At 43.8% G+C, this 19,282-nt stretch overlaps 1 protein-coding gene across 1 annotated transcript in view; it reads left to right on the top strand.

Annotated features, from left to right (window-relative positions):
• Positions 1-18,431, top strand: part of LOC126293225 (uncharacterized) — a 99,723-nt gene extending 81,292 nt beyond the window's left edge. Inside the window, exons 4-5 of the mRNA XM_049986346.1 lie at positions 15,585-15,642; positions 18,224-18,431. Coding sequence (XP_049842303.1) covers positions 15,585-15,642; positions 18,224-18,431 — 266 coding nt within the window. The remainder of the gene's footprint in view (positions 1-15,584; positions 15,643-18,223) is intronic.
• The last annotated feature ends 851 nt before the right edge of the window (positions 18,432-19,282 follow it).

Here is a 19,282-nt window from a genome sequence, read left to right as displayed (position 1 = left end):
AGGTGGGTTCTGAGCAGAGAGCCGTCATTAAGTTTCTTTTGACGGACAACCAGTACATCGCAGATTTTCATAAGCGCTTGTAGAACGTCTCAGGAGAGCTGGCAGTAAACAAAAACAGGATGAGTCGTTGGGCGAGGCGTCTGTCATCACTGCAAGAAGTTCCAGCAAACTTGTGTGAGATCCTGCGTGCCGGCCTCCCTCACACAGGTGTGGCTCAATCGCGCTGCTGCTATAGTCGCAGGTTCGAATACTCTCTCGGGCATGGATGTGTGTGATGTTCTTAGGTTAGTTAGGTTTAAGTAGTTCTAAGTCTAGGGGATTGATGACCTCCGATGATAAGTCCCATAGTGCTTAAAGCCATTTGAACCAAGCTGTGACTCTTGCAGTGTTGGGCGTGCGGACACCCTCATTCGAGGTGATCGACGGATCAGAATCAAACACCTCGCTGCATGGCTGGACGTCTCTTTTTGGTAGTGATGACACACCCATCCACCAGTTGGGTACTGGAAGATGTGTGCCCACTGGATTCCTCGCTGACCAGTGATAGATTGTGAAGAGCAACGAAGGGCCATCTGCGAGGAATTGCTTGCGCTTTAAGAGGCTGATCGTGCCAATTTTTTTTTTTTGCTGAATGACACATGGCTTGATCACTTCGAATCGGAATATAAACGGCAGTACGCGGTGTGGCGCCACACCAGTTCTCTTCCGAATAAAAAAGCTGAAAGCAGCACAGTGAGCCAGGAAGGTCATGGCGACGGTTTTGTGGGACTCTGAAGGGGTTGTTCGGTTGATGTCTCCCCTCATCGTGCAACAATCAATTCTGAAGTCTACTGGGGTACCCTCAGGAAACTGAAGAAACGACGTCGGCGCGTTCGTCGCTACTAAAATGCAAACGAAGTTCTTTTCTCCATGACAACGCAAGGCCTCATCCTAGTCTAAGCATCCGAGAGGATCTGGACTGATGACCATAGATGTTAAGTCCCATAGTGCTCAGAGAGAGAGAGGATCTCACAAAACTTAATAATGGTTCAAAAATGGCTCTGAGCACTATGGGGCTTAACATCTGAGGTCATCAGTCCCCTAGAACTTAGAACTACTTAAACCTAGCTAACCTAAGGACATCACACGCATCCATGCCCGGGGCAGGATTCGAACCTACGACCGTAGCGTTCACGCGGTTCCAGACTGAAGCGCCTAGAACCGGTCAGCCACAGCTGGACTGTTTTTTTCATCCACCCTCAGCCCGAATCTCGCACCTTTCGACTTCCATCTGGTTGGCCCAACCACGGAGGTACTCTGGAGGTAGCATTACGTGGATGAATGGGAGTTCATTGATGTGGCAATACCTTGGCTCCGACTTCGACCACTAGATTGGTACCATGCGGGCATACGGGCCATTCCAGTAAGGTGGCGTAAGGCCTCCGTATCGAACGGAGATTAAGATGAAAAGTAGGGTTCTGTAGCCATAGGAGCGGGAAATAATTTGGTGTGTTTGAACAATGTCTTGTGACAGCTCCCTAACCCAAGGTCCTCGGCGGTACTTTTGGGGCAGCCACCACCAATTGTATAAAGCGTGGGTAGTGACCAGGATGTTCTGTTGGCCGAAAATAATTAATCACAAGAGTTGCGCCTGATAGAATGAAGAGATAACTTATCTTTATTTCTGTCGAAACGTGCACCAGCAATACAAGTCCAAGTAATCCATGTACTGAGCCTAGTCGAATACAATAGCAATATCACACTGCAATGGCTCCGCTACAAACTCCACCAGATGTTAGCAATAGGCAATCGACAATAGACTGTCCGTTTCGGGGCCAGCGCTCCCTCTTATATACAAAAGGCAGAGGGCGCTGCGAACCCGAGCTCAGCCATGGCGCGACCTCTTCCGTCGGCGGTAACGCCCTGAGACGCCGACGGCCGTGACAGGAACTGTGGCCAGCGATGTCACGGTCGAGGCGCGCGTGCACGAGTTGGTTGGTTGGTTGGTTGGCTCCGTGGATACAATATAATGAAATAACCCAAACAGCTTCCAGCAAAAAAAAAAAAAAAAAAAAAAAAAAAAAAAAAAAAAAAAAAAAAAAAACTGTAGCTTTTCTTGCTGAACGCCTACAGAACATAGCTCGTAACCAGTAACATCAACTTCAGTGGAATTTAGGTCACTTAAACGGACCCTGAAGCGATGCATGGATGCCTTTGCGTCACTTTACGACGCTTTGCTCTCCCTCAAGTCCAATTCCTCAGCTCCTGTTCAGCTTTGCCCTCATACCACTGTGCAGTCTCCAGGGTTCCGGCGACGGCTCACCTTCGCGACACAATAGCAGCGACCACGCCTCCGTTAACAGCAACAACAATACTAGTACAGCAGCCGGCGTGGCGTCGACTGTGGCCCATCCCAGCTCTGCTGGTGGCATTTCCAAAGTGCACGCTCTGACATTTCGCCCTGTGAAGGGACCGCCACCCAACACCGCATCACCCCTGTACACTGTCTTAGCACGACAAGATTTCTGTTCCACACATAATCAGACGGAGGAATATTCTGTTGTTATTGGTGTTGTGGCCCCTTATTCCAAAGACTTAGCCGGCCGCGGTGCCGTGTGGTTCTAGGCGCTGCAGTCTGGAACCGCGGGACTGCTACGGTCGCAGGTTCAAATCCTGCCTCGGCCATGGATGTGTGTGATGTTCTTAGGTTAGTTAGGTTTAAGTAGTTCTAAGTTCTAGGGGACTGATGACCTAGGATGTTAAGTCCCATAGTGCTCAGAGCCATTTCCAAAGACTGCTTTCTCGACCCTAATCTATCCTGTGGTAGGCATATTCATTTCTGCATGAATACCACAACCAACACTGATTTGAACCAGCTTACTATATTGAAGCCTTGTTCTTCGTCTACAACTTTTGACCCACAAGCTTCCTTCCTTCACCCAATTTACAGGTCCTTAATGCCCCAGAAGAAGAAATTAAAACCTTGAGGTTCGGCGATGACATTGTAATTCTGTCGTAGACAGCAAAGGACCTGGAAGAGCAGCTGGACGCAATGGACAGTGTCTTGAAAGGAGGATATAAGATGAACATCAACAAAAGCAAAACGAGGATAATTGAATATAGTCGAATTAAATCGGGTAATGCTGAGGGTATAGGATTAAGAAGTGAGACGCTTAAATTAGTAAATGAATTTTGCTATTTGGGGAGCAAAATAACTGATGATGGTCAAAGTAGAGAGAATATAAAATGTAGACTGGCAATGGCAAGGAAAGCGGTTCTGAAGAAGAGAAGTTTGTTAACATCGAGTATAGATTTAAGTGTATGGAAGTCTTTTTCTGAAAGTATTTGTATGGAAGTGAAACGTGGACGATAAATAGTTTAGACAAGAAGAGAATAGAAGCTTTCGATATGTGGTGCTACAGAAGAATGCTGAAGATTATATCGGTAGATCACATAACTAATGAGGGAGTACTGAATAGAACTAAGAAGAAGAGAAATTTGTGACACAACTTGACTAGAAGAAGGGATCGATTGGTAGGACATGTTGTGAGGCATCAAGGGATGACCAATTTAGTATTGGAGGGCAGCGTGGAGGGTAAAAATCGTAGAGAGAGACCAAGAGATGAATACACTAAACAGATTCAGAGGGCTGTAGGTTTCAGTAGGTACTGGGAGATGAAGAAGCTTGCACAGGAGAGAGTAGCATGGAGAGCTGCATCAAACCATCTCTGGACTGAAGACCACAATAACAACAACAGTGCCTCAAGATCTGTGCTGTCCACCGATCCCTTCTTTCAGTCAAGCTGTGCCATTAACGTCTTTTTTCACCAGTTCGATTCAGTACAACCTCCACTTACCCAAACAGTCTTCGGCATTTTCCTATAGCACCGCATTTAAAAGTCTGTATTCTCTCGCTGTCTGAACTGTTCATCATCCGCGTTTCACTTTCACAAGACAAAATTCACCTGCTACTTTTACTGTTTCAGTTTCTGATCTCATTCCCTCAATCTCGTCTGATGAAGTTGGACTGGATACCATTACCCCTGTTTCAATCGTATAAATCTTAATTTTATAACGCCCTTTCGAGACACTGTCCGTTTAATTCATTTGTTCTTCCAAGTCCTTTGGTATGTCTGACTCAATTACGAAGTCATCGTCTCTCATCAAAGCTGTTATTTCTTCTCTCTGGTCTTTAATACTCTTTCCAAATTTCTCCTTTGTTTCCTTTACTGCTTGTTCAGTATAGAGATTGAATAACATCGGTGACAGGCTACAACCCCATCACTCCCTTCTCAGCTATTGCTTCCATTTCATGCCCTTTGATTCTTACAGCAGCATTTGTTTTCTGTACAAGTTTTATATAACCTTTCACTCATTGTACTTCATCTCATCCCTGCTACCGCCAAAATTTCAGAGATTTAGTCGCAGCCAACATTGCCAGAAGTTTTCGTATCTACTAATTCTATAAACATAGATTTCCGTATCTTCAATCTACAACATCATGTAAATCATACCAATTGGAATCATCACCGTTGTGGCTATACTGAAAATTTTGCCAATACGGAGAATTTTTGTCGTGTGAGTACGGCAGGCCACGTTGCCTCTGCAGTATGATATGATCAGTGGGATCACTTTAGTTGAGTGTAGGAACCGTGGTGGCCGAGCGATTCTAGGCGCTACAGTCTGGAACCGTGGGACGGCTACGGTCGTAGGTTCGAATCCTGCCTCGGGCATGGATGTGTGTGTGTGATGTCCTTAGGTTAGTTAGGTTTAAGTAGTTCTAAGTTCTAGGGGACTGATGACCTCAGCAGTTCAGTCCCATAGTGCTCAGAGCCATATGAACCATTTAGTCGACAGGTCAGAGAGATTTCATAGCTATACGAAGATTGTTGTTCAAAGATATGTGACATTTTTTGTCTATTTCGAAACAAAACACAAGTACAATGTAATGCGAAAGGGACCTGATCAAGTAAATCTTACATAACAGTATATTCAAATATTAAAACTGTATGAATGTACAAGCAAAAAATGTTATGGAACTGAGTAATGGGACAGGTTACTATGTCACATGGACAAACTGGTGAATGTGACCAACAGATACAGCCATAAAATGTCATATATCTTTGTTCAGCTATGAATTCCCACTGAAGTTGTGTGGCTTATCTCTTTAATATTGCGTTATCTCAGCATCGTCTGAAAAGCGGAAAGCCAGTTCACAACCAAGTAGTAAATAAATATTAGCTTATAATATAAATACTTCGTATCTGAGTTGTAAATAACTTTAATTATTTTCGTAAACTGTTAAACCTGTAACGTAAGATTACAGATATTGATGAGTAGGTTATGACAGCATTTTAAATTTTTATATTGGTCAATAATTACGTTAAATACGGAACATAAAATTTTTGAGGCCACTGCAAGCTGTTAGATAGGCAATTTTTTAAATGGTATCGTGCGATTGTATGAGATTTGTAGCACTGTAGGTAATCCATTCTCAAGCCAGTTGGGAGTTCCCCGAGAAGTTAACAGCACACGTTCTCTCGTGTAGCGGGGGAAGTTGTCAACCCTGCTAACAAGAAACTGGGCAGTATTTCTCAGCGTCATATCCCTCATTTGGCACGTATACTGTAGTACAACAGACAACCCGCCATCGTTCCTTCTTGTACGTCGTATTTACCACTGCCAGACACACCTCTTCCTAGACGCCGCATCCTCATAGGACATATGTTCCGTGCATTGGGGTACTTTTTGCTTGCCGTCTGTTATTTTGTCAGCTAGCGTGGGAGAGGCTGTGCGCCTGAGAAGGGGTGCCTCCCGACTGCAGATATACCACGCCGGCTGCACCCCTGCTCAAAGTGACGTCTCGTGGGAGATTGACAAACGGCACGTCATTAAGACGCACCACGGTTTAATGACGCTGACGGAAGCGGCTCACACATCACTGTCATCTTTGCTGCCTGGAAAAATACTAGAACCGGAGGCGTGCGCATACGCTCTGAGACGATCGCGCGTATCCCTTTGTCTGGACGTGGCTGGAGCAGCGACGGAAAACGCGTAGGGTGCGTTCCAGAGGCCTCTGTCTGGATAAATGTGGCTACCCCAGAGTAATTTCATGCAAATCATTACACAAATAATGAGTATTTGCGAGCGTGTGCGTAACTACGAAAGTTGAATTGCAAATCCGATGAATGGTATAGAAACGCACAGGAGACGAAAAAACAAAGAAACATTCCTTGTTATTTACCGGGTGATCAAAAAGTCAGTATAAATTTGAAAACTGAATAAATCACGGGATAATGTAGATAGAGAGGTACAAATTGACACATGTGCTTGGAATGACATGGGGTTTTATTAGAACCGAAAAAAAAATACAAAATTTCAAAAATGACCTACAGATTCCGCTTCATCTGATCAGAATAGCAATAATTAGCCTAACAGAGTAAGACAAAGCAAAGATGATGTTCTCTACAGGATATGCTCAATATGCCCACCATCATTACTCAACAATAGCTGTAGTCGAGGAATAATGTTGTGAAAAGCACTGTAAAGCATGTCCGGAGTTATGGTGAGGCATGGGCGTCGGATGTTGTCATTCAGCATCTGTAGAGATGTCGGTCGATCACGATACACTTGCGACTTCAGGTAACCCCAAAGACAATAATCGCACGGACTGGGGTCTGGGGACCTGGGAGGCCAAGCATGACGAAAATGGCGGCTGAGCACACGATCATCACCAAACGACGCGCGCAAGAGATCTTTCACGCGTCTAGTAGTATGGGGTGGAGCACCATCCTGCATAAACATCGTACGTTCCAACAGGTGTTTATCTGCCAGGCTGGGGATGATGCGATTCTATAAATCGGCGTACCTGTCATACGTCACTGTAGCAGGTACTGACGTTTTACTGTCCACTCCTTCAGTCGGACATTTTGTAAACTTTGTTGTTTTTTTTTTTTTGTTCTAATAAAACCCCATGTCATTCCAACCATGTATGTCAATTTTTACGTCTCTATCTGCATTATTCCGTGGTTTATTAAGTTTTAAAATTTATACTGACTTTTTGATCACCCGGTATATGTAGTTCATAATTCGTAATTTGTTATTGTCCTTTGACGTTGTTGTTGTTATTGTGGTCTTCAGTCCTGAGACTGGTTTGATGCAGCTATCCATTCTACTCTATCCTCTGCAAGCTTCTTCATCTCCCAGTATCTACTGCAACCTACATCCTTCTGAATCTGCTTAGTGTATTCATCTCTTGGTCTCCCTCTACGGTTTTTACCCTCCACGCTGCCCTCCAATACTAAATTGGTGATCCCTTGATGCCTCAGAACATGTCCTACCCACCGATCCCTTCTTATAGTCAAGTTGTGCCACAAATTTCTCTTCTCCCCAATCCTATTCAATACCTCCTCATTAGTTATGTGATCTACCCATCTAATCTTCAGCATTCTTCTGTAGCACCACACCTTTGACGTAACATGTAAAAATACTTACAAACTAGAGCTGTTATTCTGGCAGCTGCCGTATTCGGATCTCAAGATGCTTCGCTAGTGCCGTAACAACTCACAATTTTTTTAAAATACGTGCAGTCTAGAGGGACAGTAAAATTTGTTGTCCAACCATTGATTACGAATATTGGTCGAAAAATACAGTGCGTAAAATTTTTGCGAAGTACACATGTTCGCTCACATGGACTGCAGTGGGTTCCAGCTGGTTACGCGTCATCTCCCCAACAAGCGGCTGTTCCTGCCCCCTTGAGGGTTGGCCGCGATCACACACGCCGCCTGCTCTCCCACTTGGCGTATCGACTCCTGATCCAATTTTCCGACCATTTCGCGATTAAACTTCCCAGTTAATCGTGATAAACGGCGTGCAGAAGAACAAGAGATAGGCCGAAATTAATCGAAAAACTTTCGCGGAACGCCAAAAGGCTGCTCGTCTGATGGGGTCCGGATGGGCCCCGCCTGTTTGTCGAAATTAAAAAAAAAAGTAGAGCCTTTCTGTTATTTAAAGGTCGTTAGGATAATGGAGAAGTGAACTCGTTGATATGACCATGAAGAATGATTCCACTCCGTCGGTATAGTTTTTCAATTCTGCAGCCCCTAACTTTGAATTATATACGGTTAGTTAAGTAAGATCGTAGTCAGGTTAATCAGTAGAAATATGTATTTGAGAGCAAACATAAACATATACATAGATCACATGTGAACAAAAAATCCAGTTACAGTTAGTAATACTTCCCGTCACCCGCAGTGTTGATAATTGCTTATCACCTCCAAGGCATGCTTGAAACCAAGTGTTTCGCATATTCACGTGAAGAAGACCTCCAAATGCGTCGAGTGGTCTGACAGCTTTCTAAAAATCTTGATCTTTTTTGCCTTTTATTTTTGATGCAAGACCGTACCTTTTCAATAGGATCGGTGTCAGGCAACTGCGAGGATCTGTCCATTACCTGCATCTACATTCTGTTTCAAGTCATTATAAAGCCTTCTGCGGTGTTTCGGGTGATTGTCCTGTGGTATGCAATCTTCATTTTTGTCGGCGAATCAAAGTTTGTCAGTCGGCACCAAATATCTTTGATAAACGCGACGCGTAAGCTGCACTCATGTCTCTTCTCGTGGATCTATGTGAAGAATTCGAAGTAAACTAATATTTACTTGTTTTGCAAATCAAACTGTGAAAAGAAGTGTACGACGAAATAGTTGTATAGAGTGACAGAACAACGATAGTCCACCACAAAAAAGAGTGGGAAACATGAGTGTGTGGATGGTGAAAATACAAAGATGTGAATATAGAACAGTGATAAAAGTGTTAGTGTCACCTCCAGACCAGATGTGAGGAAACGCAGACCAGCAAATCGTAAGTTCGATAATCTATAACTAACAGAAACTGTATCATTATAAATCCCACTGACGATGCCTTAGAACAGGAGAATGCGAACCGCGTATGGTATAAATAAATTAACCAGCAACACGAAAAGCCAGTTTGATGTGCTAAACAAGTATTTATATGTTTGCTGCGGAGGATGGCCACACAAACAAACTTGTAAACTAATTTATTTATTTTATCGTATGGCTATGGGACCCCCGTCGGGCAGACCGTTCGCCGAGTGCCGATCTTTCAATTTGATGCCACTTCGTCGACCTACACTCGATGAGGATGAAAGGATGATGATAGCACAACACCCAGTCCCTGGGCGGAGAAAATTCCCCGACCCAGCCGGGAATCGAACCCGGGCCGAGACGGTTGACAATCCGTCACGCTGACCCTTCAGCTCCCGGGAGCGGACAGTAAACTAATGTTTTGTGGTCATTGTATGAACGACGAAGGTTCCCTCTGTTGGGCTGTCTTTTATTATCTGCGTGATAATGCCTTCCACGCTCTTAGTTAACAGACTGTATATAGTATTCTTCATCCACGAATGGTATATCTTTACTCCGTAAGACAGAAACTTAGTCCATCTAGAAAAGTCGTAGCTTTCCCTTGATTGCTGGTTTGAAACATTATACATATTGCCCCTGAGGAGTGGTCGATATTCACGGTTATGATAGGAACGATCATTCAAAGCAAAAAAGTATAGTAAACATGCGCTCAAAAAGAGCTGTTGAGTTTTCTTCGTCTTCGATGCTCCGAAACACGTTTCTTCTGCTGCAAGCTCTTTAGTTTTCACATTTTAAGAGGTGGTACTGGGGACGTAAAAAGGAAAAAAAATCAGTAAGTGTGGGCTCTGAAGTGCATATCCTAAGAGCTATGAGCACTTGTTCATCTTCGCAATTGTGAATCACATCTCATCTACTGAGCTAGTACTGTTAAGGTATGGATTTTAGAGCCCATATTTACTAGACACTTTCTTCTTGTTTCGATCCATACTACCTCCTCCCAAAATATGGAAAGCAAAGAGCTTTCAGTTGAAGAGATTTGTTTCACAGTACCGAAGATGAAGACGAAAACTCAACAGCTGTTGAGGTATGTGTTTTAGAGCCCCACTTTACCAGAACCTTTTCCTTCGAATGATCGCTTGAGACAAATGCTAGAAAGGTTACTTTGAAAAAGACACAGCCGATTTCCTTCACCATCCTGTTGTATCCATTCTAGTCTCTCTATATTTTTTTTTTATTTTTTAGCCAACTGAGGTCTTACAGCGTACATATTACCATCATTACTTTACACGTAATGGCAATACGTGACACATTGTTATGGTCTTTTATCAATTTAATACGAAAAAAAGCAACGCAGAAAATGGAAACAAAGGAAAAGGAGAGCTGATATGCTGTAATTTTGTACGAACATTTATGAGAAGCTTATAAATATGATGTACAGGGACTTGGAGAGAGGTAATAGTTGATGTAAATTATATTAGGAGATGATCTATAGTTTTATTTACAAAACTTCAGGAATGTGTTTTCTTGAAACTTCCTGGCAGATTAAAACTGTGTGCCTGACCGAGACTCGAACTCGGGACCTTTGCCTTTTGCGGGCAAACGCTGTACTGAGTTACCCAAGCACGACTCACGTCCCGTCCTCAGAGCTTTACTTCTGCCAGTACCTCGCCTCCTACCTTCCAAATTTTACAGAAGCTCTCCTGCGAACCTTGCAGAACTAGCACTCCTGAAAGAAAGGATATTGCGGAGACATGGCTTATAGAGTTTGGAAGGTAGGAGGCGAGGTACTGGCAGAAGTAAAGCTGTGAGGACAGGGCGTGAGTCGTGCTTCGGTAGCTCAGATGGTAGAGCACTTGCAAAGGCAAAGATGCCGAGTTCAAGAATCGGTCAGGCACACATTTTAAATCTGCCAGTAAGTTTTATATCAGCGCACGTTTCGTTGCAGAGTGGAAACCTCATTCTGGAAATGTGCATTCTTGCTAATGTAACACAGCTGGTTCCTTCGTAGTTGCGTAACTGCAAGGCAGAAGGGATTGTCGTAAACACCCTTTGCTTGTGTGGGGGTGAACAACGAAAATAATTCGGAATGTAAGATTGTAATATTTCGGAAAAGTTGTTTATGTAAGAATTATGTATCTGATTACAGGTGTCTGAGTTGTGATTGTGGAGGAGACAACGGAACGGACTTGTTTTGTGGCGTTATCGTCTTTGGACAGTACGCAAGCACGATTGCTGTTTGTTGGTGGAGGTAATATGACAGTGAAAAGGTGTGTCGGCTACGTACTTCACACGGAAATTTATGCCGAAGCCAGACGACGGTACGTCTGGCTGTAGTTGTCCATTCCACTATGTCATTCAACTCACAGAAAATTGGTTCCTCATTTTAGAGTGTTTGTCAAGAGCTAAACCAAGGTGGAAGGGATGAGTAGAACGACGACTGTAAAAAATAATCACAGATGTAACTTTCAAGTCTTATCATGAGGACTGTTAGCATTTGTTCAAATTAAAATAGGAGCCTGGTGTGTTCGATCTATAGTAAACAGCTGGGAGATCTTCAATAATAGGCAGTCCGAATGTCCTCTGTATGAAGGCATTAAAGAAAGTGAGTGATTACAGGGTAAATCACGTTTTGCAAGTATGATTCTTAAGACCGTAATAAATTGCCGGAAATGGTACATGACAGAGTAAGAGAAACACGAAATAGGAATAAAAAAGAAAATACTAGGTTCCCATTGTTCAAACTGACCCTGTGTGCAGTGATAAAAAATGGTTCAAATGTCTCCGAGCACTATGGGACTTAACATCTGAGGTCATTAGTCCCCTAGAACTTACAGCTACTTGATCTTAACTAACCTTAGGACATCACACACATCCATGCCCGAGGCAGGATTGGAACCTGCGCACCAAGCGGTCGCGCGGTTCCAGACTGTAGCGCCTAGAACCGCTCGGCCACTGCGGCCGGCGCAAGAACTGATCCTTGAAGGGCATTAGATATGATGTGTCCGTATTCATCTTTGACATTCCTTTCATTATGCATCGCTGGCGACCTGTAATTCACGGTTAAAACAATTTCTGCACCGCTCTGAAGGATCCATTTCTTTCTCGTTTGCAAGTGTCATGCTGGAACCAACATGGCCGATATCTTTATCGAAACCGACATGGATAAGAATAGTTTCAACGCATCAGTATTCAAAATCATCCTAAATATTAGGGTCACCTGATTTGGTCCAAGAATCAGTCTTTGAAGAACATCGAATGTGATACTTCTGGGCAGCATCTTTGGCACAGTGTTCATTCCGCATAGCTGGTGAACCTATAATGTATGGGTGTTAAAACTTCAGGGGCGCGCTATGTGATTAAATTTATGTTCTTTTTTACAAGTGGAAAGCCCAAATTCGCGGATTCGATGCTTTTACGGGACTAAGTACCACATACTGGGGAGGAAAAAAAAATCTGAAGCAATGTTATCGACATCCATACGGCCACGGCGATCTGCCATCGGAACACACGTGAGCTGCTGCTATCGCTGCCGCAGTCGGTTCGCTGCTCCCGCCTTTTAGCTGGCACGGCGCTCGCCAGCGCGGTCTCGTGAAAAGCGGACCTATCCATAGCGTGCGAACTCTGCCGCCGGACGACTGCGCCGAGGTGCCAGAATTGTAACGGACTGCTGCGCCCTGCGGGGCTAAAAGCTAATTCACAGTCGCTCGCTTCCACGGTCTTTTTTCCGCCTTTCAACTCTCTACTTGGCACGGCCTGTGAACGGGGGGGGGTCTCCAGCATACTATTCCACTGTTCCTTACGCACTCGTGGTCGAAAATTTATCCCGCCTGAAAGACTATGAAACTTATCTTCACATGTTTTTTTTTCCCTTCATACACGAGAAAGACTGGAAAAGAAGAGTCGGCCTGCCAGCAAAAGACTGTGTTTCTTTTCTAAAAATGTGGTCATATTTCAACGTACTAGGGGAATTCAGTAAGTAATGTAACACCTCTTTTTTCAGGCCCAATTTCTGTTTAAAGAATTGCTGGCCAGACATTGCTACTTAAGAGGTCCTGATTCCAAACTTCCAGGAATGCTCAAGGTTACGCATTTCTCAAGAGTTCGTACTGTGGTAATTTACCGTGCCACCTTTGGTGAATCAAGCCTCATCTCTACATGAAATGCACGCTGTTGAACTTGGATCTTCAACGGCCCATATATCAACAGGTGCTACACTACTGGCCATTAAAATTGTTACACGAAGAAGAAATGCAGATGATAAACGGGTATTCATTGGACAAATATATTATACTAGAACTGACATGTGATTACATTTTCACGAAAGGCCCGTACAGGACCTGCAACATGCGGTCGTCCTTTTTTAGAATATTGCTGCACGGTGTGGGGTCCTTACCAGGTGGGATTGACGAAGGACATCGAAAGGGTGCAAAAAAGGGCAGCTCGTTTTGTATTATCACGTAATAGGGGAGAGAGTGTGGCAGATATGATACGCGAGTTGGGATGGAAGTCATTACAGTAAAGACGTTTTTCGTCGCGGTCAGACCTTTTTACGAAATTTCAGTCACCAACTTTCTCTTCCGAATGCTAAAATATTTTGTTGAGCCCAACCTACATAGGTAGGAATGATCATCAAAATAAAATAAGAGAAATCAGAGCTCGAACAGAAAGGTTTAGGTGTTCGTTTTTCCCGCTCGCTGTTCGGGAGTGGAATAGTAGAGAGATAGTATGATTGTGGTTCGATGAACCCTCTGCCAAGCACTTAAATGTGAATTGCAGAATAGTCATGTAGATGTAGATGTAGATCTTGCTGAAATGTAGGGTTTCGCAGGCATCGAATGAAGGACAGAGTCACGGGTCGTAACACATCTGAAATGTAACATCCACTGTTCAAAGTGCCGTCAATGCGAACAAGAGGTGACCGAGACGTGAAACCAATGGCACCCCATACCATCACGCCGGCTGATACGCCAGTATGGCGATGATGAATATACGCTTCCACTGTGCGTTCACCGCTATGTCGCCAAACACGGATGCGACCATCATGATGCTGTAAACAGAACCTGTATTCATCCGAAAAAATAACGTTTTGCCATTCGTGCACCCAGGTTCGTCATTGAGTATACCGTCGCAGGCGCTCCTGTCTGTGATGCAGCGTCAAGACTAACCGCAGCCATGGTCTCCGAGCTGATAGTGCATGCTTCTGCAAACTTCGTCGAACTGTTCGTGCAGATGGTTGTTGTCTTGCAAACGTCCCCATCTGTTGACTCAGGGAACGAGACGTGGCTGCACGATCCGTTACAGCCATGCGGATAAGATGCCTGTCATCTCGACTGCTAGAGATACGAGGACGTTGGGATCCAGCACGGCGTTCCGTATTACCCTCCTGAACCCACCGATTCCATATTCTGCTGACCAACGAGAGCAGCAATGTCGCGATACGATAAACCGCAATCGCGATAGGCTACAAACCGACCTTTATCAACGTCTGAAACGTGATGTTACGCATTTCTCCTCCTTACACGAGACATCACAACAACGTTTCACCACGCAACGCCGGTCAAGTGCTGTTTGCTTGTGAGAAATCGGTTGGAAACTTTCCTCATGTCAGCACATTGTAGGTGTCGCCACCGGCACCAACCTTGTGTGAATGCTCTGAAAAGCTAATCATTTGCGTATCACAGCATCTTCTTCCTGTCGGTTCAATTTCGCGTCTGTAGCATGTCATCTTCGTGGTGTAGCAATTTTAATGGCCAGTAGTGTAGTTTCCGAACATATAACTATAGAACTTTTCTTTTTGTTTTCATCGGTACTACTTGCTGCAAATATACGTGACGCTTTTTTGTAAACACTAAATAATTCTCATGCTTGCATCCAGTCACTTGGGAAGATCCGCTTCCTGCCATGCGATGGACAGGTGATGCATGATAAATATTGCTGATGATGAACACTGAGATACATTACATCGCCATTTGTCTGTGCAATGAAAAGGTATCGTAGTACTTGCATAGGGCATTTGCGAATCTGAGAAAGACGTGAAAGTAAAATTATTAGACCTCGATTTATTGAGGATCTGGGATGTTATTAGGGAGACATCATGGTGTATAATACTATTTCGAAAAAAAAGTTTAGCTTTCTTTTAATGAGTGTGTGGCAATGGCTGCGATAACTGCCTAAGTCAGAAATATCACTTTTTACACAGACGCTGTGAGTATGGATCTGTGTCTCTGTGGGGAATGTAACGAGGTACAAATTCAAAAGTTCAGGACTCGATCGTTAGGTGGTCCATAGACTTTTCTTATCACCATTTCTTTCACCAGTGATAATGACATTTTAAAGTCTAAAATTAACTTACTAGGTAAGCAGTTCAGCTTTCAGAGGATGGCTAGGGCATACCATCTCCGATACAACCATGGCTAGTAAGGTATTGTACTGTTCAAACGAAATTTCAACCTGATGATAGAATTTCTTACTAGTAGAGGATGTGGGCCTTGTACTCCTGTGTGCTCTTATTTACTGCATAAGTGCTCCTGTTATTTTTTAATTTCAGTTCACGTTGCTTGCTGGATTTGCCTCGAATGTAGGGGAAAATAACTTCGGTCCAAGAACTGATCATCGGGGATCCTTAAACGTGATATCTCCACATGGCATGTTTAGCATTCTGTTGTTCATCGTCGCCTTTTTTGTATAAATCTCTAATAAAGTTTATCTTTCTCTTTGTTCCAGGTGAGTCTGCAGAGCTGGAATTACCATTTCAAGGATTCAGACCAAGGACTGATGTAACGTGAGTTAACTGCGCTGACAGCGCGCATCTCTGAGTTGTCAAGCTGTAATTTCAGTTTTCTTCTTAAGACTTTCGTTCCATTACATTACCTTTAATTCACAGAGGAGGTGGTCAAATATTTTTAGGGCTCCTTTTTTTCATTCTCATGTGCAAGAGTAGCCTTTAGTTGTGGATTATAGTGTTATATTTACGTATGCTGCCATTATTTACAAATTTTGCCTGATACTTCACATGAAACTTCGTAACACTGTAAGACCTTCGTTAGTGTGCCCAATTTTTTAAACAGTTTTCCACATGAAGTTCGAGGATGAACACCACATGGTATCGTTAAGGCATGTTCCTGCACAACGTATACTTTGTGCCCGTTTGTGGAATTGCCTCAGGAAATTATACTACATGGCATCAATGAATGGAAATACGTAAAGTAGGCTATTTTTACTCCTGCTTACATCACCGAAATAACGTGTAGAGAAAATGCTGCTTTGATTCAGTTTCTAACCAGTACGAACACCCTGAAGTTTCGAATCACCAGTTTCACATAGTCCCTTTTCTCTGTGCTGTATTGTTGTTAATGATTATATATCTCAGCTTGTACGTAATGCCATTTCTACGTTAAGTGATAGACCATTTGCTGAGGATATTTAATTTGTTGTTCCATTTGTTGTTGCACCACTGTTCGGCTTGATTATGATACCTGTAGCAGAGTAAGATGGGAGTTGATTGATTCGTAGGTAAAACATGAATGAAACTAGATGGCAGATTAAAACTGTGTCCCAGACTATGACTCAAACCCAGAACCTTTGTCTTTTGATTTATTGAGCACAATCGCTATTTCCCTTCAATTAGACAAGGTGTAAGCAGCTGCAGTCTAATACTTCTACTTATCCTTCACTGTACAGAAGGCCAATGTGCCCAAATTACCCGATTTTTTTTTAAAGAAGAGAAAACCTGATATACCAAGCACGTTTCAAAACCAGTTGCCTTTACATGGGAGCGAAAATCAAGTGCGGAACTGGAAACCCGGAAACTAGAAGCGGATTTGCAGAATAGATTTTGAAGTGTTCACGTGACCATCCAGAAACGGTATTTGGAAACTGGTTTACGACATCCAGTTTTGGCAGCCCCATGTAAACAAGGCGACTCTGTGTTTTCACGGCTTTAAACTTTAAAGTTTCTGTAAAAGAAGTGATGTTTTGTGAAAGTGCTCCATTTTGAGGTTGTTTGCTGAGGAACAGAGAATTAGAAATATCGTGAAGAAAAGTCCACTCTACGCCTCTGAACATGGTCCGAAAGCCAAGCAGGAAGTATTCCATAGGCTGCCATCTGATTGTCAAAGTTAAACATTAATCCGTGAATAAATCGTGTTTGTATGCGCATATGTTATGTGATACCAGAGACCATGCAAGTCTGGGTAAGGAGAAAAAGGGAATACTATGTTCCCATTGTACATGTGGGGAAGAAATTTGGTCCAACAATCTTGGGGGACATCAGATTTGACATCTACATCTACATTTATACTCCGCAAGCCACACAACGGTGTGTGGCCGAGGGCACTTTACGTGTCACTGTCATTACATCCCTTTCCTGTTCCAGTCGCGTATGGTTCGCGGGAAGAACGACTGTCTGAAAGCCTCCGTGCGCGCTCGAATCTCTGTAATTTTACATTCGTGATCTCCTCGGGAGGTATAAGCAGGGGGAAGCAATATATTCGATACCTCATCCAGAAACGCATCCTGTAGAAACCTGGACAGCAAGCTACACCACGATGCAGAGCGCCTCTCTTGCTGAGTCTCCCACTTAAGTTTGCTAAACGTCTCCGTAATGCTATCACGCTTACCAAATAACCCTGTGACGAAACGCACCGCTCTTCTTTGGGTCTTCTCTATCTCCTCCGTCAACTCGACCTGGTACGGATCCCACACTGATGAACAATACTGAAGTATAGGTCGAACGAGTGTTTTGTAAGGCCACCTCCTTTGTTGATGGTCTACACTTTCTAAGGACTCCCCCAATGAATCTCAACCTGACACCCACCTTACCAACAATTAATTTTATGTGATCAATCCACTTCAAATCGTTCAGCACGCGTACTCCCAGATATTTTACAGGAGTACCTGCTACCAGTGTTTGTTCCACTATCATATAATCATACATTAAACGATCCTCCTTTCCATGTATTCGCAATACATTACATTTGTCTATGTTAAGGGTCAGTTGCCACTCCCTGCACCAAGTGCCTATCCACTGCAGATCTTCCTGCATTTCGGTGCAATTTTCTAATGCTGCAACTTCTCTGTATACTACAGCATCATCCGCGAAAAGCCGTAAGGAACTCTCATTTCCATGTAGCATCTTTGGCATTCCCTTGTTAGACATGGGTGGCGAGTCATAGCTAAATCAGTTTCTCGGTTGCGGTTGTTGGTATAACCACCAGAGGAAGAGCAGTGTGGGCGGTGTTGCCAGGAGGTGGCGAGTTGTCGGGCAGACAGAGAAGCGGCCCGCGGGCTTCGACCCGGGGGCCAGCGCCTCGCGTGCCTTGCGGCCGTTACCGGGGACGCGGCGCGCTCTGTTTTATAATTAGGCACCCCCCGCCCCTGCCTCAGGTTGGCCCACCCCCGCACGCGGCATTGGCCCTGCTGCCGCCGCCGCCGCCACCGCCTCCAGCCACCCCCACCGGTCACAGGACAAGACCACATCAGACGGCGTATGTAGCCAGCCAGCAACCGGTGCCGAACAACACTTTGGGACAAGTGATAGAATTCTGCTGCCTAGGAACTAGAGAGCTCTGACGTAGTGAGGAAACCAATACATGTACTCGTGATTGTGTATAGTCTACATGTTGTTGTTGTGGTCTTCAATCCAGAGACTGGTTTGATGCAGCTCTCCATGCTACTCTATACTGTGCAAGCTTCTTCATCTCCCAGTACCTACTGCAGCCTACATTCTTCTGAATCTGTTTAATGTATTCATCTCTTTTTACCCTCCACGCTGCCCTCCAAAACTAAATTGGTGATCCCTTGATGCCTCAGAATATGCCCTACCAACCGATCCCTTCTTCTAGTCAAGTTGTGCCACAACTCCTCTTCTCCCCAATTCTATTCAATACCTCCTCATTAGTTATGTGATCTACCCATCTAATCTTCAGCATTCTTCTGTAGCACAACATTTCGAAAGCTTCTAATCTCTTCTTGTCCAAACTATTTATCATCCATGTTTCTCTTCCATACATGGCTACACTCCATACAAATACTTTCAGAAACGACTTCCTGACACACCTATACTCGATGTTAACAAATTTCTCTTCTTCAGAAACGCATTCCTTGCCATTGCCAATGTACATTTTATATCCTCTCTACTTCGACCATCATCAGTTATTTTGCTCCCCAAATAGCAAAACTCCTTTACTACTTCAGGTGTCTCATTTCCTAATCTAATTCCCTGAGCATCACCCGACTTAATTCGACTACATTCCATTATCCTCGCTTTGTTTTGTTGATGTTCATCTTATATTCTCCTTTCAAGACACTGCTCTTACAGGTGCTTTGCTGTCTCTGACAGAATTTCAATGTCATCGGCGAACCTCAAAGTTCTTAATTCTTCTCCACAGATTTTAATACCTACTCCGAAATTTTCTTTCGTT

Source organism: Schistocerca gregaria, chromosome 10, assembly GCF_023897955.1.
Source record: "Schistocerca gregaria isolate iqSchGreg1 chromosome 10, iqSchGreg1.2, whole genome shotgun sequence".
NCBI classification, from domain to species: domain Eukaryota; kingdom Metazoa; phylum Arthropoda; class Insecta; order Orthoptera; family Acrididae; genus Schistocerca; species Schistocerca gregaria.
Note: the sequence above shows the minus strand (reverse complement) of the source record. Positions and strands in the feature narration are given on the sequence as shown.